Source organism: Rattus rattus, chromosome 2 (assembly GCF_011064425.1).
Source record: "Rattus rattus isolate New Zealand chromosome 2, Rrattus_CSIRO_v1, whole genome shotgun sequence".
In the NCBI taxonomy this organism is placed as follows: Eukaryota; Metazoa; Chordata; class Mammalia; order Rodentia; family Muridae; genus Rattus; species Rattus rattus.
The window spans coordinates 18,776,088-18,797,974 of record NC_046155.1 but is presented as its reverse complement, the minus strand read 5'-3'; the positions used below and the strand labels follow the sequence as shown (position 1 = coordinate 18,797,974).

The 21,887-nt window shown below is 40.7% G+C and overlaps 1 protein-coding gene across 1 annotated transcript in view; it reads right to left on the bottom strand.

Moving 5' to 3' along the window:
* The window catches only part of Trpm6 (transient receptor potential cation channel subfamily M member 6), a 140,504-nt gene that overhangs the window by 103,148 nt on the left and 15,469 nt on the right, over positions 1-21,887 (bottom strand). The window contains exons 2-4 of the mRNA XM_032891699.1: positions 10,358-10,431; positions 6,002-6,040; positions 3,868-4,045 (exon numbers count right to left, since the gene is read on the bottom strand). Coding sequence (XP_032747590.1) covers positions 3,868-4,045; positions 6,002-6,040; positions 10,358-10,431 — 291 coding nt within the window. The remainder of the gene's footprint in view (positions 1-3,867; positions 4,046-6,001; positions 6,041-10,357; positions 10,432-21,887) is intronic.

Genomic DNA, 21,887 nt, shown 5'->3' with positions numbered 1-21,887 from the left:
GTTAACAGCTTGAAGCAGTTTACTATTCATCTTTGAAGTTGCTACTATAGGACCACTTCATTTCATAATGAAAATATTAGAAATTCTGACCAAGCAGAGACTGAAGGAACGGCCATTCAGAGCCTGCCCCACATGTGCCCCATATTATACAGCAACCAAGACTAGATAAGATTGTTGAAGCTAAGAAGTGCATCCTGACAGGAACCAGATATAGATATCTCCTGAGAGGCACAGCCAGACCATGTCAAATTCAGAGGCGAATGCAAGCAGCAAACCACTGAACTGAGAATGGGACCCCCCCGTTGGAGGAATTAGAGAAAGGATTGAAGGAGATGAAGGGGTTTGCAGCCCCATAAGAACAACAATGCCAACCAACCAGAGTTCCCAGGGACTAAACCACTACCTAAAGACTATACATGGACAGACCCATGGCTCCAAGTGCATATGTAGCAGAGGATGGCCTTGTTAGGCATCAATGGAAGAAGCCCTTGGTCCTGCCAAGGCTGGGCTCCCAGTGTAGGGGAATGTTGGAAGCATGGATGGGGAGGGAAACACCTTTATAGAAGAAGGGGAGGGAGATGAGATAGGGGGTTTATGTCTGGGAAACCAGGAAAGGGAATAACATTCGAAATGTAAATTTAAAAAAACCAATTAAAAAAAAGCCAAAAAAAAAAAAAAAAAAAGAAAAAGAAATTCTGATCAACCACTATCAAAACACATATGTAATAGAAAGAATAGAAAGTTGATCAGGACCCCATGTATGAGAGATGCCCCTGAACTGCCGTATTAGCACACTGCAATATTAGGACCAACACAGGCAGATCCTTACTAAGATGGTTTTATAGCTGAGACCAGTGGGTGAGGGCAATGGAGCAGCCCAGGTTCCTGTGCCCAGCTCTTCTCTCAGGTGAGCCTGTCTTCACCTCTAAATCTTCCTCATACTAGAAAATATTGCTCTTTGGATAAACATTGCTGAAGAACTAAGCTATTAGCACTGGCCCCTCCAACAGAACACTTCTAGTTCTTTCGTAAGTAACTCACCCCCCGGGCAGAACCCAACAGACAGGTTCTCTTAAATTCTTTGTAGAATAAGGTGGGAGGGATTCCGGGAAGGGAACTACAATAAAAGGAAACAAAGATAGTCTGTCTAGTGGTGCTGCTCACCACGAACCTGAGGGATAAAGGGATCCTGGGCAGCTGTACCTTGCTGAGACATGTAGTAAAACACTTTCCTGTGAACAACACTATTACATAAGGACAGCCAAAAGCTGAGTCTAAAACAGGCTAATTGTAGGAGTTGAAGAGATGGCTCAGGGGTTAAGGGCACCGCCTGCTCTTCCAGAGGATGCAAGTTCTCAATTCCTAGGGTTACAACAATCTGCAACACCAGTTCCAGGAGATCTAACAGGATGTATGTATGTATGTATGTATGTATGTATGTATGTATGCATGCATGCATGTATGTGATGTAACAGATCTCTCTTCTAACCTCCCTGGGCACCAGGCACACATGAGATGCGAACATACAATGCAGACAAAACATCCTTACATATAAAATAAAACAAATTTAAAAAGCTAATTGTCAGCAGATGTGTCTAGCTATATTTTCGATTTTCCTGAATGCTCTTGACCTTTGTCCAAGCCAACCAGTTGCATCATTGGGGCCATTCACCCTGTTCACCTTCAGATCTCAAACTTAACACGTGAGTCAGTTTTCTCGACTTTTGAATGCCTTTCTCATTGCATGCTGTGTCCTTTCATAAAAGGTGTTTTCACATTCCTTCAAAGAACCTGTGTTCCATTCTCATAGCATGCTCCACCTCTGTGAGGCCTGTATAATTAATTCCCCCAACCCATACACGATACCAAACAGTGTTAATACAGGAAACCTATTTTCTTTGGACTATAGGGAATATCCAGGCACACAGTAAGTAATGAATGTTCAGAAAAAGGAGAGATGATGGTGGTTAAGAATAAACAATATCAGGGCTGGGATTTAGCTCAGTGGTAGAGCGCTTACCTAGGAAGCGCAAGGCCCTGGGGTTCGGTCCCCAGCTCCGAAAAAAAGAACCAAAAAAAAAAAAAAAAAGAATAAACAATATCTGGGTTGTGGGACAACAATGGAGCCCTTGGCTTGCATATAAGATGTCTTGGGTTCAAGCCCCAGTACTGCAACAAACAATAACAATGAGAGAAAGGCAAACAGACAGACAGACAAGACAAGACAGAGGACAAGGAAAGAGAGAAATGGCTCCAACATAAGGAGTGCTTGCTGTTCTTTCACAGGATTCAAATTCAGTTAACACCCACCGTAGGGTTACAACAGACTTAAAACAACTTGTAACTCCAGCCCTTGGGTACCCAAGGCCTGCTTCTCACCTCCAACAGTACCCCTACACTTCATAAACACACACACACACACACACACACACACACACACACACACACACACACACACACAAAATAAATATCTTAGAAAAAAGCAGCAAAAGGAAGGAGACTCAAACTTGAAGGAAAAACGGCATGCAGGGTTAAGAATCAGCAGATTCTCAAAGCAGATTGGAAAATGAGAGGGATTTTTCTGCCCTAAAACAGAAATAAGCATGCATAGTTAAATACAAGAGGACGAATAGCTCTACATGTAGATTCCACTAGAACTGCACTGCGACTTTATGACGAGGAACTTCTGTTTAAGTGCAGCCTTCTGATAGTCGCCTGCAGAACATGACTGGCACTCAGCTTTCCTGAGGTTGTTCCACTTGGGAAATGAGCTACTAAGAGAACAGCAGGTAATTAGTATTCGCAGAAGAGAATGCCCAAGGGGAGGTGGACCCGTTAACACTGTATGCTATAATTTGGATCTGCAGGATCCCCCAAAGCACATTGTTAGAGGCCTACTCACCAGCCTGCATCATTAATGGGCCATGGTAGAAGCTGTCTAGGTGAGGTCTAGTGGGAAGACATAGGGTCATTGGGGGTGCACCCTACAAGGATATTGTTACCCTTGTCCCCGTCCCCTACTTCTTCCAGACTGCTGTTAAAAATCAGGCTGTGCCCTGCCCAAGATCACTGCATACTGCATAAAACTATAGTGTTATGGGCTACACCTTGCCCTGAGAGATTCCATTTTACAAGCACTATTCAACTCCACTTTGCCTGTAAGTGCACAGATAGGATGACACGTCACCTTGCTCAGCACATAAATAGCACAAGAAACAGACTGATAGGGGTTGGGGATTTGGCTCAGTGGTAGAGCACTTGCCTAGCAAACACAAGGCCCTGGGTTCGGTCCCCAGCTCTGGAAAAAAAAAGAAACAGACTGATAAACTTACCCTAAAATTTACAAAAGGTGCCAAGCTCTAAACTAAAGTTAACTGAGACTATGTGAGCACATAGCTGTATTAAAGTCATAGCAAGAAAACTAATTTTGAGAATGTATTAGATACGCCAAACAGAAGAAGAGGTATAACAGCCTCACCTGGACTCCACAGTTCAGAAACCACCTAATAGTAAAATAGTGTTGAGCTCTAGTAACGTGTCATGTGACCACTCTCAGTGTGCATCATAGGACCCACAAGCAGAGAACTCACAACTATCCTGGGAGCTTCAGCTCATCTCAGTCCCCACTGCTGTTATAACATATTAAAATTATCATCTTTTCCCCCATCTCCACCTCGTCCTGTACCTGGGGTGCAGACAATGCCTCTCATACCTAAGAGAAGAAAAGACCAGGCTAGATTTGACAATGGATCAATAACAGGATCCCTTTGCAATAAAGCCACACCGGACGGCTCTCTCTCCTTAGGAGCTTGCGGGCAAGGTCTCTTTTGTTCAAATCTAGTGAGATGGTTTGGGTTCTCAGCAAACCTTGGAGTGGTAGATATGTTCGCCATCTTGGAAGTTAATGGTGCCGAAGGTGTCTGTAGGGATTTTCACCGTGTGCTTCTCGATAGACCACTGCTCGTTTCCATTGCCCTCAATGGCTGAGAGGCTCCAGGCATGATCTAGCCCCTGGTGCTCTTGAATCAGCCGCCCACAGTAACACCTAAACTCCGGAAAACAAGTCACTCAGAAAAGAAAATTGGTGCAACATTTCCAATCCTCAGATTGGTGTGTAGAAGTCACATATTAATAACATTTAAAATTTCACGTTCAGTTCACTAAACTTGGCAGCAAGCATCTTTGGCCCATAAGCAATCTCTCCAGTCCCTGCTTCTCCTGAACAGTCTGTCAGCCAGGTAATGAAAAAACCATAAATATGTATAATTAGACTTTATTTCTTCTGTCCCTGATTTCTGTTGTTTTGTTTGTTTGCTCGGTTTTATTGTTTTTTTAAGGTGGACTCTCACCACAATGCTCAGGCTAGCCTTGAACTCCTAGTTTTAGATTGAAGTAATTCTTCTGCCTCAGCCTCCTAGTTAGTCAGATCACAGAAGGTGCCATCGGATGTGACTCTATCTCCTTTTAAATAAAAGTAGTTGGGGTGATGGAAACAAAAGCTTTTGCTATTGATGAAGTATTTCAGTATTCTTCACCCATATTTTCCTTTCACATTATAACTCCTTATTAATACACAATAAATTTATAAAATTTGTAAATGTTCAATGGTGTGGTATACTGTAAAATTTGTAAAGCCCATGCTATCAAAGGCAGAAATCTTTACCATGGTCTCATATATGTTTATTCATTTATAAATTATATATGCTCATACCAGTCTTATTAGTCGAGATAGAATGGAATTATAAATGCACCGAATTTTCCACTGTTTTTCCATTCATAATTATAGAATATAAGAAATGACTAAGTAACATCAGCATTCATCAGTAAGAATGCAAATATTGGGCTCAACACATAGCTCCATTGGTAAAGTGCATGCCTTAGCATGATAGAAGGTTCCATCTCCAGTACCACAAGTGTCAGGCATGGTGGTTTACACCAATAATTTCAGCATCACAAAGGTGGAGAAGGGAGAATCAGAAGTTCAAGATTATCCTTAGCTAGTTTAATAATATCTAAATAATAAGTTAAAGGATAGCCTAGGCTAAATAATACCGTGTCTGAAAAACAAAAACAAAAAGCCGGTAAGTCAAGTGTGATGATGAGGACCTATAATCTCAACTACTGGTGAGACCAAGAATTAAAAATTGGAGGTTACTCTAGGCAACTAAACAAGACTTCAAGACTGTCTCAAAATTTAAAAATGTAAGTTAAAAGTTAAAGTTAACATTGGATACATTCATAAACTTTAGGATATAGTCAGAATCAAGAAAGGTTTATTTTGCTCTACTGACAAAAAGGACTCACTTGCTGACACATACTTCAAAATATATGATAAAATGTGTATAATATGTCAGTCTATTTGCAGTATGCGTGTTTAGCCTGCTTTTATGCAAATTCAGCATGTGTAACTCATATGTCAAATGCTTCACTGAATGCTCAACACAGAGCTACATTTTATCCAAATACAATGTGATAGCAAAATAAAATGTAATGTTTCATACATGTTTTAGGTAGTAAAAGTTCTTGTCAAATAGTTTAAGTTGTGTGCATGTCTCAATAACTCAGGACTTCTATTAGTTTCAAATATCATGCTCAAGAAAGTCAAAAGAGAATGAACACACACACACACACACGCACACACCTTTTGTACGTCTAACTTTGTAGAGGAAACTAACAGATGCCTTACTCTGAGTCCCTTAAATATATAAGAGCAATCTGACACATTTGTCATCCATTAATCAACAGAGCTGTTTCTATTGATCCAGCCAGTACACGGCTGCCCAATTTCTCCCTCACTGTCCCATGGGTGTTGCTGCCAAAGCTGTGTACCTCACTGAAGAGGACAGCATTCCCTGATAAAGAAGACTGTTCTAAGATCTCTGTGCTGAGCTCCCTGGCTAGAGCTCCCCAAAAAAGCTCTTGAGATCTGAAGAAACTCCTAAGTACTTTTCAACACACTACCTCAAAACGAAAAGGAATCCGATTTTTCAGAAAGCCTCACCTGACTAAATTCTGGCAGATTTGGCAGCCTGGAGTGCATCTGAGTCAAAGAAATAAAGTTATTGTTAGTTTACTAATATATGCAATAGTAACTTAACGCTTACTAGTAAATACTTATTGTGTTCCATGGTCTGAAAATTGGGATTTACTAAATACTCATGCATCATGTACATTCCACGTCGTTCCCTGTGTATAATTATATTGTAGAAACAATGATAAAATTAATAATGCGTAAACTATGGTACCAAAATACCTAGATTTGAATACAATTGATTCAATGAGTCTCCTAAGCCGCAGCTCTCACGTTTAAAAGTGACTTTAAACACTTTCTGACCCACATACAGTGATAAAATAGATTATCCTAGCTGGTAGAGCTGAAGTAGCTCGTGCTCCCTGGTGCACTGCAGTGTATGTAATGAGAGTATACGTTAGTTTCTCTGCTCACTGCTGTGACAAAAGACCTGATAGAAGCAACTGAAGAAGGAAGAGTTTGTTTTGGCTCACAGTCTGAGGGGACACAGTCCGTCGCGGTGGCCAGTCCTGAAGGTGGGAGTGTGAGCAGCCGCTCTCACTGTGTAGAGGTAAGGCACCAGAATGAGGAACAAAGATCCTCAACCTGTCTCCTTTCATTCATCCGGAGACCAGCCTCTTGGAAATAAATGTACCAACCACATTCGGGGTGGGTCTTCCCTCCTCAGTCAAATGTCTCTGGAAATACTCTCATAAACACACCCAGAGGTGTGCCTCATTAATTCAGTGGGTGATTCTTAATTGGGTCAAACTGAAGCTGATGGTGAAGGTTAACCATGATCGGTAGGTATTGTTATTATTGTTGTTGTTTTTAATCATTGCTCTTATAATCACCAAACAAAGGTAACAGAGCTCTAGGAAATCAAGCAACAAAACATATTTTAAAATATTTTAAAGTCATAAAACAGGGCCAGTGACATAGGTCAGTCAACAGTGTGCTTGCCTAGCACACCCAAGGCCTTGGGTTCTATCACCAGTACCTCATAAACTGGGTATGATGACACACATGTATAATTCCTACACTGTAAAGGTAGAACGAGGAAGTCACAAGTTCAATGTCATACTCTGTGGCATACTGAATATAAGACCATCCCAGACTACAAGAGACACTGTCTCTGTGTGTGTGTATGTTTTGTGTGTGTGTGTGTGTGTGTGTGTGTGTGTGTGTGTATAACAATATCAAAACAAATACTGCTGTTGATCTACCTCTATGCCTGTCCAAAGTCATTCTGTTTCATTAACACTTTTTGTTGTATTTTTTATTTGTTTGGTTGGTTAGTTTGTTTGGTTTAATTCGATTCACTTGGTTTGGTTTAGTTTGGTGGGTTTTAGTTTGTTGGATTAGTTTGTGTTGGTTTAGTTGATTTGGCTAGTTTGATTTAGCTAGCTTGGTTAGTTTGTTTTGGTTTGTTTGTTGTAGTTTACTTGCTTTGGTTACTTTAATTTGATTGGCTTTGGTTTTGCTTAGTTTAGTTGGCTTATTTTGGTTTAGTTTAGTTTGTTTTAGATGATTTTGTTTGCTTAGCTTAATTTGGTTTGGTTTGGTTTGAATTTTTTCTTATGCACAGTGCTACGAATGGACTCCAAGGCCTTACACATGCTAGGCTCTGCCACAGAGCTCCAAACCTAATTCTCATCATTGTGCATCGTGACTTCTCAAAGGTAAAGCCTCTATGTTTCAGTCTTCTTTCATATTCTATTCTTCTTTTCTTGACTGGGGAATCTGAGAATCCTAGATTCCATATCTAGTATCAAAATAAATCAATAGATATATATAGATAGATAGATAGATAGATAGATAGATCAATCGATAGATAGATAGATAGATGAAAGAAAAAGGTTTGAAATTGCTTTTCTTTTCTGAACACATATATGTCCATATGAATTTCAAGTCTCTTAAAATATCTTTCAAAACTTTGATGAGTATTTTATTGAATTTGTAAAAATGAGTCAGGATTTAATATGTATAATTATTTATAATATATAAATGTAATAATAATAATAATAATAATAATAATAATAAAATGTTCTCTTTATAACTCAGAAAAACTTCCAGGATTGAGTCAATGATCATATTTTCAATGTAAAGTAATTTAAGAAAAAAATATAGTTTTTCAAGAGGGAAAAAAGATATTGCTTATAAAATCAGGAGAAGTATAAGATACTTAGAACCTGACATTCTAGCCTTTACTTCTCCTGACTAGCCTTGATGTCTTTTCTTAAAAATAAGGAGAGAAGAATTTAGGATCAAGCCTATTAGATTTGCTGTCTTATTAGGAGCTTAAAAATATAATAAAAGAGAAAATTTGTTCATGCTAAATAGTGAACTACTGGTTTTATTGTGTGAATCATCCCCAGGCTAATGTTTTGAATGTTTGAATTCCAGTCCCACAGCCCAAGGCTTGAGGTGCTGTTTAAAAGCTTGCAGCATTTAGGAGCTGAGGCCTGGCTGGCAGAAATATTTCACTTCCTGGCAGGCCCTTGAAGGTAATGACTTACCACTCATTCCAACCAGTTTCTGTTTTCTTCTCTGAACAATGTAAACAAGATCTTGTCACACACAGGAGACAGAGTGGACTACCCTACATGTTGTACTGAGACCTTCTGAAGTTGAAACTAATCAACCCTTCCTCCTAAATGCTTCCTTCCCTAATTGCTTCAATCTGTTTGGTCACGTGGCTGAGAAGTGAGAAATACACTACCAATTTCCTACCAATTATACTGACAAAAATACATAAAGCTATGCTTTTTGAGACTCTTCCTAGAGCCCAAGAAAATGGACTGTGTAAGAAGAATGGCCATCATCTAGCACACATTTTGTAATCACATGAACATAGAGACATGGGACATGGTTGTTTTCCATGTAGGAAATCTTGGGTCTTTCATAGAATTATGGTCAATGGATCTGGTCACACTAACATGTGTCTGTAGTTCCAGCACCCAGGAAACTAAGGCAGGAGAATGACAAATTTAAGGCCCACTGGGGCTGCATACTGAAAACCTGTCTTAAAATTAATCTGTATCTTTTCTCTGAAATTGGGGGTTAATGGTAGAGCCCCATGTACACTAGGCGAACGCTGAGCTCTGTTTCATATCCAACATCTTAGGATGTTGCATCTAAGGATGTGTGGTTACACAATTCATTTTCTGTCACTTTTCCTGAGGTCTAAGGAGATTATGAAGATTATTTTCCACTTGACTTGGACCTCAGTCTGCTTTACACTATACCTATCACCCCATCGCATGATACTATAAAAGATGAATGGAAAGAGGGGGAAAAACCAGTGTTACCTTGGCATCCTATAAACATTTTATAAACAGGCGAAATGAGCATTTCCAATCACAGGGCTTACCAACCATAGGTAATTCAGTGAGGGTGGGACTAGTCAATGTTTAACAAAGGCAAAGAACACCATTTTAATCCTTGCCAAAGAACCTTACCATGCACCCCATGTACCCATGACTTCTAAACTTTAAACGCACATAAGGCCAACAGCACTAGGGAATCTAAAATAGACTAGCTACCCCAATTAAAATATTTCTCTTCTATTTCCCTATCAATTTTCCACCAGGTCAATGACATCCACTCCTAACCTTGTGGACCTGATTACCCTGAGGAATTTTCCGTAGACCTTTCTTTCCCTGCTGCTCACCAGCTGCCTTGTTGACCTTTGTCCTACAACTAGAGTTTCCATAGGGTTGTCCAGAACTCAGAGTTTTCTAACTCAGCCCTGCAGCCTACAATCTACATATACATAAAACCCCCAGAGGAAAACATAGAACTAAGTCAGGTGACACCTTGGATCTCTGCAGTGTCCCTAATGTGTCCTCAACAGTCATCATTTCCCATGGATACCTTACTTGGGATAAAGAATAGTCACAATACTTTGAATATTCAATAGAAAGATAGTAAAAGTTATTTTCCCAAACTTGGGTAACAGCCTTATACTCCTATGACACGTGTCCTACCTCCAAGAGGAACCACAGTACCACATGGAATGGAATTCACCACAGTGTAATGCTGGTAATACATGTAATTTTTCCTCTTTTGAGTTGATTACCTCTTTAAGTAGACTTTTTTTTGACAGGAACATATTGGTGATAGGCCCTTGAACTGTTGTGAGGTAACTGACAAAGTCCCTTCTCTTACTAGGTTTTCTACAATATCCATGGCACGTTTTTATGGAGTAAAGGAAGAACTGAAATGAATAAATACCCTCCCTTCACAGATAGCATCAAAACCTCTACATAAGTGATATTTCTAAATTTCTTCAAACCGCACCCAGTATAGTGTTGATTTAAAAAGAATGCAATTAAAAGACTGTACCTGTGAGGGTCCTTGGAGCTGGGTATGAATTTGTTACATTCTCTCTTGTAGAATACTCTTTCAATCCAGGATTTCTGAAACAGAGCAAAACATAGCCCGTGATCTGTTTGAATGAAATGAGAGCGCAGTATAGGTGCGATAAATTAGGTAGGCAAGATGTGCATATCTATATGCATCATTATCATGCTATTCATTAAAAAGACCAAGACGAGGGGCTGAAGACAGGGCTCAGTCAGTAAAGTGCTTGTTATGGAAACACGATGCCCTGAGTCCAGATCCCTAACACTCAGCAGAAAAGCCACGCGCATGCACCTGTAATCCACACTCTGGGGGGCAGAGAAAAGAAGATCCCTGGGGCTTACTGAAAGCTCGTCTACCTGAATTAGCAAAAGAGGAAGACACCAATGTCAATTTCTGTCTACCCATGCACAACCACACATGTGCATGTGCACACACACACACACACACACACACACACACACACACACACACACAGCCAAAACCAACCAAACTGAAATAGGTTAAGCACTTAGCAGCATCTATAGTCAAATGGTCACACAAAACACGAGTTAATTCATGCAGAATCTCATCTTGAGTAACAAGACCTTAGTAAAGCTGTAACTCATGTTCCCTTATACCTGCTAAGATCCATTTCCATGTCTTGTCCCATAATCCTACCACATGAATATGATGCTCTCAACACTCTAAACTTATCACTTATCAAATCCCAATGTGGCTAAGGTGTCAAAAGACTGGAAAGCATAGGAAAAGACAGTGTGATCTTGACAATTTCTTTAGATAGTCTGTGAGCACAGCTCCCCATTGGCAGCTCACTTCATGGAACAAAACCAACATGGAGAACTGGATTCACTCTTCCTTCTAACAAAGTGCCTTTCATTCTACAAAATTCAAGTCATATCCAACCTCCTCTGTAAACTGCATTCAAAGTCTGGAACCAGAAGACGATGGGACTACCATTGAACCCAACCACATATATGCTTCATTTTTATGAATCCAAGCAACATATATGCTTGGACTTGTCAAAGTATGAAAATATCTTTTGATTCATTTTATTTGTTTTAAGATTATTTTTTAGTGTGTAAAAACGTTTGCCTGCAGATGTGTATATGCACCACATGTATGCTTAGCCACTGCAGGAAGACAAAAGACTGCATCAGATCCCTTAGAATTGGAGTTGTGAGTCACCGTGTGGGTTCTGAGACCTGCAGCCAAATCCTCTGAAAGACTGTCAAGCACCGTTACCACTGAGCCAACTCTCCAGCTTCTGCATACAAAATATTTTTATGCCATATAACCTAAGACTAGACGTGTGGGTATAACTTTAGGCATCCATACAAACTATAACAGAATGGGAGGGACGTACTCTTATTCTAAGTGGACTTAGTCTGAGAGTTTACTACTGAGTACAGTAAAGATACCAGAGTCTAGATCTTAATCAGAAGAGAGACAGGGGCAGTTGGATCCTGTGCATATAGCAACTGCATCCATTTAAGGAAAACTTCCCAAACGAAGGCCAGAGTCACCTTAAGTCTGCCCACCCTCCTATCCCTTTCACACAGCCTATAACTGTTTTTATGTATTAAGTAGCACTCAACAGATTGGAAAAACTGCCGAACATAGATACCTGGAAAAATCCAAAGTCACAGAATTTAAAATGAACTAAATAGAGATGAGCTCACGATGTTTATTACGACAATTATTTAGAACCCTTCAGCCAATCCCTACTATAAACATTAACCTAGCTAGTGTACACACTTATTAAATATCTAATTTTTAAGAAGTATCAACAAAGTGCTACAAAAGCATTAATATATCCTCAGAGAATTCCTCCTCACTCTTTTTTTTTGAAATTTATGAATTTTGAATTGTATGAATTTTGAAATGTATGAATGTATTAAATAATTGAAAATTACTTTGGACAGGCCTCCATGCTGAACACTGGGACTCCTGATAATAAGAAAAGTCGAAAGAAAGGGCAAAAGAACTAAATACTGACATAACACCTCATATGTACAATCAACTATTGAAGAGAGTTATAAACCAGCTACAATGCCATTCACTTAGTGCCCCCGACTACTTCAGAAGCTGAGGTAGGAAGAGCAACTGGTTCCAAGAGTTTGAGACCAGACCGGGCAGCACAGCGAGATGCTCTCCCCCAAATACAGGTACATTAATAAATAAACAAATAAGCGGCTGCAAAGATGGGCCCCAGTTTGGGAGTTTCTATAAACACACTAAGCAAGCTGAGCTCAGCCTGTTCCTTTTTAAAAATATTTATTTCTAGTTTTCATGCACGTGAGTGTTTTGCTTGCATGTATGTAAGTGCACTGCATGTGTGTCTGGTGCCTCCAGAGGCCAGAAGAGGGCCCTGGGACGGGAGTCATAGACAGTTGTGAGTAACCATGTGTGCCCTGGGATTCAAACCCAGATTCTCTGAGAGCAGCCACTGCTCTTAACTGCTGAGTCATCTCTCCATCCCCTCAGCCTGTTCCTTTCAAGGACTAGATAACAGCTCTGTGACCAGACTTTCTGACCAAAGCACTCAATTTTCTCCTAACTCTTTGCTCATGTGGAAAAAATAAAAATGATAGCCAAGGCTAGCTCATCTGGGTACATAGCTCAGTGGTAGAGTGTGTGCTTAGCATCTGGGTTCAATCCTAGCACAAAAAAGAAATAGTTGGAACAATACTCATCACAGAGCTATTGGGAACTTTGTTCTTTGAAAGCTTAGATTTCTTCCGAGGCCTTAGTGGGTCTCTATAAACCTTGGTTATCATCATTAGACGTACCACAGGTTAAAGTAAGCTTTAGGTTGTTAGCAAATCAACTCCCATGTACTTTTGCTACAGAACAATGTGGGACCCTCTAGCTCTCCCTCACAGGACTCCTCCTAGTATGACGTAATGGCCTTATAGGTCCATTTTCTCCCTTAACTCCAGGAGATGTAGACCGAGTACCAATTATTTATGTTGCTCTAGGCTCCAACCCAAGAATTGTTGAGTAGACAACAAAATGGACGTATTCAAAATAGACCTGCAGGTACCGTTGCACAGAATCTTCCTTTCAAAGGTGTAACCAGGAAGCCTGTGATATAACAAAAACATAGAAACATTCTTCCTGCACTTCCTGTAGCTCAAAAGTACAGCGAAGGCCTCTAATGCCAGTGTTCAGGAAGCCAGGGCAAAGGAAGGAGAGTTCAGAGCCTGCCTGTGCCACATAGCAAAGATAAGGAGCTGTAGCTGTCTCCATAAGTTGGGTTCTTTCTTTCTTTCTTTCTTTCTTTCTTTCTCTCTTTCTTTCTTTCTTTCTTTCTCTCTCTCTCTCTTTCTTTCTTTCTTTCTTTCTTTCTTTCTTTCTTTCTTTCTTTTTTTCCTTCTTTCTTTCTTTCTTTCTTTCTTTCATTTTACTTTGACCTCGAAGGAAGAAAAGGCAGAGCAGAAGCAGTGTTGACCTCAGTTTCCTTCACCCTAAGGTAAAATTAATTTTACATTCAATCTTAGGCCTGAGGTAAAAGTCGGGAAATACAAAGAATCATCCAGAGACTGGCCCTGCAATAGCCACCATCCATGAACGGACCTGGTTCGTGGTATTGCTTCTCTCTTTGCTGTGCTGGTGAATGAAATGCACTCTGTCACATGCGTGGCAAGGGCTCTAACCACTGAGCCAGATGCTGGGGCTTGGAGTATTTTCAGAACACAGATTCTGTCTGGAGAATCTCTGAAAAGACAATCTTAGAGGAATCCCTTCATCTTTAAACCCAGCTCATTTGTTTTAGCGTGCATGAAGTTAAGTGATTGGGGTAACAGGAAATGAAGGAATGGATCCTTTCTTTTCTTCACAAATTTTTTTATACCTTCAAAAAGCTCACAAAACCTTTCCAGTGTAGATAGATGACTTACTCCCACCTTGATCTCGCCTGTTCTACACACACTGCACAGCCACAACAGGTTTAGCTACACACCTGTTACCTTTCTTTGCTGACTTAATTACGACCTACTTTAAAGGAAGACGCTATACGCCACAGATACAAGGTAGGAGCAGTGGGTTTGCCTAGCATGTGCAAGACCCTGCATTCCAGAACCTCCGAAAGAGGAAGGAATAGAGCATCATCTGGGCTAGAGCATGGCATCAGTAGATAAAGAATTTACTTGCCATGCAACAACGAGGTCCGAAGTTCAAATGCCCAGGACCCACATAGTGTGTGTGGTGGCCCACCTGTCCTCCCAGCATACTGTAGGCAGAGACAAGGAGTCCCAGGAACAGTCTATGTGGCTAGACTAACGGTATGAGTGTGCTCAGGGGTCAAGTGAAAGATAGTGAGTCCACTATCAACCTCCAGCTGCGATATGCACAATCATACAGTACACACACACACACACACACACACACACACACACACACACACACACACGGTGAGGGAGGGGAGACAGGGAGAGAGAGGAGAGCACAGAGGAAAGGATGGAGAGAGGAAGACAGAGACAGGGAGACAGGGACCAGTCCTTGTGGATTCTAATTCAAGAGTCTGTTCTCTTGGAAGTCACAATTTGTAGGAAACCAAAGAATGGCTCGAATGAAAAGCATAAAAATTTCAGACCTCAGAGGGAAATTTGATGTTTTCTTTGTAGAATGTCTCCCTTAGAACAATTCCTTCCTTCAAATGAAGTGTCCCACAGATGAACCATCTGCTGGCTCAGGGAAGACAGGTCACTCTGGGAGAATTAACTCTGGGAAGTGCTGTACACTTATTACACGAACTCTGCAAGCATAGGATGCCTCATCTGACTCAATAAATACAGGAGAAACAATCTCAGAAAATAAAACAGCATCCAAAACAAAATACCTAAGAATATTATTTCTGTCCCACTAATACTATTATGGAGTGTGTTGGTGGATTTTCCATTAAACATTCTTTCCAGGAGATAGGATTCAGTAATACATGCAGAAGTAAAACATAGAAGTACCTTATTCTTACCTTATTCTTTTTTTTATTTTTTTTTATTAACTTGAGTATTTTATATACATTTCGAGTGTTATTCCCTTTCCGGTTTCGGGCAAACATCCCTTCCTCCCCCTTCCTTATGGGTGTTCCCCTCCCCACCCTCCCCATTGCCGCCCTCCCCCCAAAAGTCTAGTTCACTGGGGGTTCAGTCTTAGCAGGACCCAGGGCTTCCCCCTTCCACTGGTGCTCTTACTAGGATATTCATTGCTACCTATGAGGTCAGAGTCCAGGGTCAGTCCATGTATAGTCTTTAGGTAGTGGCTTAGTCCTGGAAGCTCTGGTTGCTTGGCATTGTTGTACATATGGGGTCTCGAGCGCCTTCAAGCTCTTCCAGTTCTTTCTCTGATTCCTTCAACGGGGTCCTATTCTCAGTTCAGTGGTTTGCTGCTGGCATTCGCCTCTGTATTTGCTGTATTCTGGCTGTGTCTCTCAGGATCGATCTACATCCGGCTCCTGTCGGTCTGCAGTTCTTTGCTTCATCCATCTTGTCTAATTGGGTGGCTGTATATGTATGGGCCACATGTGGGGCAGGCTCTGAATGGGTGTTCCTTCAGTCTCTGTTTTAATCTTTGCCTCTCTCTTCCCTGCCAAGGGTATTCTTGTTCCCCTTTTAAAGAAGGAGTGAAGCATTCACATTTTGATCATCCGTCTTGAGTTTCATTTGTTCTAGGCATCTAGGGTAATTCAAGCATTTGGGCTAATAGCCACTTATCAGTAAAGCTGAGTAACTTTTATATTACTAATTTTTTGTAACAACCCTATAAAAGGGAATGTCAGCCAAATAACCCACAGACCATTAAAATGCATTTTTTTTTCTGTGTAAATTAAAGATGTTAGGCAAAATCATGTAGAATTTCACAATAAATTTCTAGACAAGATGAACTCATAGGTAAATAAACAATATATTTTTGTGCATGTCACACGGCCATGTAGGGGGTTAGTGGCAAAGGCTGTGACCTCCCACATATAATAAATTTGCAAACTGAAGTGATACCATGTCCCTTCCGGTCTCTTCTTACATTACTTAAAGCTCTCAAGCCCTCCAGATTTCAAAACTCCAGTTTCCAAGTATCATTGAGAGTTAATTTTTCCTCAGTAGTCACACACAGTTGTCCAGTCTCTTATGAGAATAAAAATGCAAATGTAAGACACTTAGAATCTCTGGGAGTGCTCAGTTGTTTTGATAAGAAAGAAAATGAGGAAATAAAACCTTCTTTTATTAGTTTTTTTTTACAAGTGTCCTCGGACAATTAAATATAGAGCTTTAGAAGGAATGCCAGGGTATCTGTTGTATAACAGTTCTAACCTCTTAAGACCTTCCAGGCAGATGCATAAAAGGCCCTCCCACTTCCAAGAAGCAAAGTACTTCCAAATGCATTGTCTATTAGCTCAAGACCAAGCTGAGGAGCCCACACAATGGGAAAGTGATCGACCACAGAGCTGCACCCTTGTTCCTACAGATGGACTTTGTTTATGCCCCCAACAAACACATCAAACTATCCAAAATATCAGTAAGGCTACATTCATGCCTATCATCTAGCCTAAGACACACTAGCTTAGACTGGGACTAGCTGACCGTGCTACTTTTTGTACTGCTATGACAAATATCTGAAGAAGCAACCTCTGGATGAAAGGTTAGTTCTGACTCACAGTTTCCAAGGTGTCAGCCCACCATGGAGGGAAGGCAGGGAAAGCAGGAACACAGAGGTCCTAGCTATCCAGGTGGAACAGGAAACAGAGAAGTCAGGCTGAAGCCAGAGATGGATATGACCTTCAAGGTCCTCCCAAGGAACCCATTTTTGCTAGCTAAGTTATGTATCCCCAAACAGCTTCACTGCCATCAAAACAATGACCCCAGTAGGATCCCCAGCATCACTGGAAACTAAATGCTCACGTGATCTGTAGAAGGGAGTTTTCTTTTTTTCTTTTTCTTTTTTTTTTAATTAGATATATTTCTTTACTTACATTTCAAATGGTGTTCCCTTTCCCGGTTTCCTGTATATAAGCTCCCATTCCCACCCACTCCCCCATATGGTTGTTCCCCCCATCCATCCCCCTTACCACCACCCCCATAATTCCCCTGCACTGGGGGTCCAACCTTGGCAGAACCAAGGGCTCCCCTTCCACTGGTGCCCCAACAAGGCTATTCTCTGCCACATATGCAGTTGGAGCCCTGGGTCAGTCCATGTATCGTCTTTGGGTAGTACTTTACTCTCTGGAAGCTCTGGTTGGTTAGCATTGTTGTTCTTATGGGGTTGCAAGCTCCTCCAGCTCTTTCAATCCTTCCTCTAATTCCCCCAAAGCGGGTCCTGTTCTCAGTTCAGTGGTTTACTGCTAGCATTGACCTCTGTATTGGACATGCTCTGGATATGTCTCTCAAGAGAGATCTATATCCAGTCCCTTTCACCATGCATTTTTTAGCTTCATCAATCTTATCTAGTTTTGGTATATATATATATATATATATATATATATATATATATATATATATATATATATATGGGCTACATGTGGAGCAGGCTCTGAATGGCCATTCCTTGAGTCGCTGCTCTAAACTTTGCTTCCACATCCACTCCTATGGATATTTTTCCCCCTTTTCAGAAGGAGTAGGAGCATCCGCATTTTGGTCATCCTTCTTCTTGAGCTTCCTGTGGTCTGTGGATTGCAGCTTGGGTAATTTGAGCTTTTGGGCTAATATCCACTTATCAATGAGTGCATACCAAGTGTGTTTTTCTGGGATTGTGTTACCTCACTCAGGATGATATTTTCTAGTTCACACCATTTGCCTATGAATTTCATGAAGTCATTGTTTTTGATAGCTGAGTAGTACTCCATTGTGTAGATGTACCACATTTTTTTAATCCATTCCTCTGTCGAAGGGCATCTGGGTTCTTTCCAGCTTCTGGCTATTATAAATAAGGCTGTTATAAACATAGTGGAGCATGTGTCTTTGTTGTATGTTGGAGCATCTTTTGGGTATATGCCCAGGAGAGGTATCTAGGTCCTCAGGTAATGGAATGTCCAATATTCTGAGGAACCTCCAGACTAATTTCCAGAGTGGTTTTACCAGTTTGCAATCCCACCAACAATGGAGGAGTGTTCCTCTTTCTCCACATCCTTGCCAGCATCTGTTGTCACCTGAGTTTTTTATCTTAGCCATTCTGACTGGTGTGAGGTGGAATCTCATGGTTCTTTTGATTTGCATTTCCCTGATGACTAAGGATGTTGAACATTTCTTTAGGTGCTTTTTGGCCATTCAATAATCCTCAGCTGAGAATGTTTTGTTTAACCCTGTTTTTAATAGGGTTATTCGGCTCTCTGGTGTCTTACTTCTTGAGTTCTTTGTATATTTTGGGTATTAGCCCTCTATCAGTTGTAGATTTGGTAAAGATCTTTTCCCAATCTGTTGGTTTCATCCTAATGACAGTGTCTTTTACCTTACAAAAGCTTTGCAGTCTTATGAGGTCTCATTTATCGATTCTTGATCTTAGAGCATAAGCCATTGATGTTTTGTTTAGGAAATTTTCCCCAGTGCCCATGTGTTCAAGATTCTTCTCCACTTTTTCTTCTATTAGTTTGAGTATATCTGGTTTGATGTGGTCTTCATCCACTTGGACTTAAGCTTTGTACATGGTGATAAGAATGTATCGATTTGCATTCTTCTACATGCTGACCTCCAGTTGAACCAGCACCATTTGTTGAAAATGCTATCTTTCTTCCATTAAATGGTTTTAGCTCCTTTGTCAAAGATCAAGTGACCATAGGTGTGTAGGTTCATTTCTGGGTCTTCAATTCTGTTCCACTGATCTATTTGCCTGTCTCTGTGCCAATAGCATACAGTTCTTATGACTATTGCTCTGTAATACTGCTTGAAGTCAGTTATAGGGAGTTTTACATTCAAAACATCACACCTGTAAAATTATATGTCTAAAATGATTAACTAAAAGTTAAAGGAAATGTAACTGCCTAAGGAAATATATTGGATATTTCAGGATACGTGTTATTCATCATTATCCACAGGGATACCTGTTTTCAGTAGAGCACAACAGAAAGAACACAAGGACTTTGCTTCTTAAAGTTTGATACATCTGGACATGGTGCACTGGCTTGTCAGTCTGGCACTCTTGAGGCTGAGGCAGGAGGGCTGCCAAGAGTTCCAGGCCTTCTTGGGCTGTACAGTGTGAACCTATCTCACATTGGGGGAGGGAAGCAGATAATTGGACAAATTCAAAATCCCTTTAAAAAGCAGGACATGATGGTGCATGCATTTAATTCCAACAGTTAGGAAACAAAGGCAGGTGAATCTGTGAGTTTGGGGGCCAACCTGATGTACAAAGCAAGTTCCAGAACAGTCAAGGCTATGTGGAGATACTGAGGTTCTAAATAAATAAATATATGTATAAACCAAACAAACCCTCCTCTAAAAGAATAAGAGAAAAGAACTAGGTGCTGTGGTTTATACCTGTAATGCCAGTACTCAGAGGCTATATCTGGAGGTTCATTGTGGGTTCAGGACTAGCCTGTGCTACACAGTGCATATTAGGAAAGCTATAGAAGCAGATTTAAATCTCCAGTGCCAGGAATGGGTTATATCTTGTTGAGTCACTGGACAAAAGGGCCCATGATCACCCCTTCACAGCCTATGGCCAAGACCACTGATTACTCGCCACATCCTGATAGAAAAGCCCTAATGCAGAAGATACTCAACTTATGCCCTGGAATATGGAGACATTGAGCTAGTGCCCAGCTAGAAGCTTGACCCCTACTGAATAGCATTCTTGGCCCTGAAAGGCTCTCTGCGTGCTACTGGAGGAGAAAGGTAATCATCAATATCTCCCACTACAAACGCTGAGACATAAAAAGTGACCTCCCTGTAAGATACACTGGTACAATAGTGGCATAAATGTTATGGGTGCAACCAATGGCCTAGATAGTTCATGGGCCTAGGAGAAAAGGTACTACTATTATCATGGCCAGGTTGATGGCTTAGCAAGTAAAGGTGCATGCCATCAAGCCTGACAACCTGAGTTCAACGCTCCAGCTAAAGGGACATAGTCGTTATAAAGTGACTCCCAATGACATTCTCTGTACCCATAGACCAGTGTCTTGCTCAGCCATCATCAGAGAAACTTCCTCCTACAGTAGATGGGAACAAACACAGAGACCCACAACTGGACAATGTACAGAGTGAGAGACCCTGCAACACTAAGTCCTAAATGGAATGTCTTCATCACACTCCTCCCCTCAGGGCTCAGGGGACCTTGCTCAACAGAAGACAGAAAGATCGTAAGAGCCAGACATGATAAATGACATCTTCCAATACATGAACTCACAGGGACTGTGACAGCACACATAAGGGACACCCAGGTTCAAGCTAGATAGAGTCTCAGTCTTGATGGGGGAAAATGGGGTCCAAACCCGAACCAAGAAGCTCATTCACCTGCTGGTAAAGGAAAAGTCAGTTTTCTACCCTGGAGTGTCTCTGGGTATATTGACTATACTCTAGGGCAGGCCCCATGCCCAGCAGTGATTGGTCAACACAAGACAAACTCCATGGTTCTCTATTTAGTTTCATTTTGTCTTATTGGTCTTTTAAGTGTTCTGATTCTCATTTTTGTGTTTTCATGGGAGGTTTTGGGTTTGTTTGTTTGTTTGTTTTTGCTTTGTGGATTATTTTTTAAAAGAGAAGGAGCAAAAGAACATGAAGTTGGATGGGGACAGAAATGGGAATTGGGGAGAATTGTAAAAGGCGGAAATAATCAAAATATAATATATGAAAATGTTTTCATTGAAAACCAGAAAGTATTGGCTAGGCCAGGTTGATGGCTCAGCAGGTAAAGACAAGCCACCAGGCCTGACAACCTATATTCAGTGCCCCATACTCACATGGTGAAGAGAGGGGGACCCACAAGTTGTCTTCTGTCACTCAGGCACCGGACTTGTACATACACACATAAATAAATACATATTTTAAAGGTTTTATTTAATGTAGATGATTTGTCTCAATTCCTCATCGTAATATATATATCATGTTGAAATGCAATGTTTTTGTAGACTTGGGAAGATCACTTAATACACTAAAAACATTGAGGATCCTTGACCAATTTTATTGAGTTATGTCTACTGGTGTTGATCCACAGTGACTAAAGAATTCAGCAACGTTCTTGTTAAGACACTCAAAAAATGTGATCAAGGAGGAGCAAAACACATGTAGAAACAAAATCTAAGTTTAAAGTGCAGGAAAAAGTGCTCAGGGACGAAATAAAGAACAGCTTTTATCCACAATGGTGACTTGATGCCTGAATTCAAAGCAGGTTTTGTCTCGATGAAAATAGATGAATTATTACAAAAGTAGGAAATCTCAGAGAACTACTTCGTTTGTGATTAAAACTACAAACAAGCTGAAGAGGATGAAAATTTTGTCTGTAATGATCAAACTGAATGAGAGATGCAGAAATTGGGAGGAAACAGCTAGGTAGAAGGAAATGTTCTGGGAAAAGCAACAATATT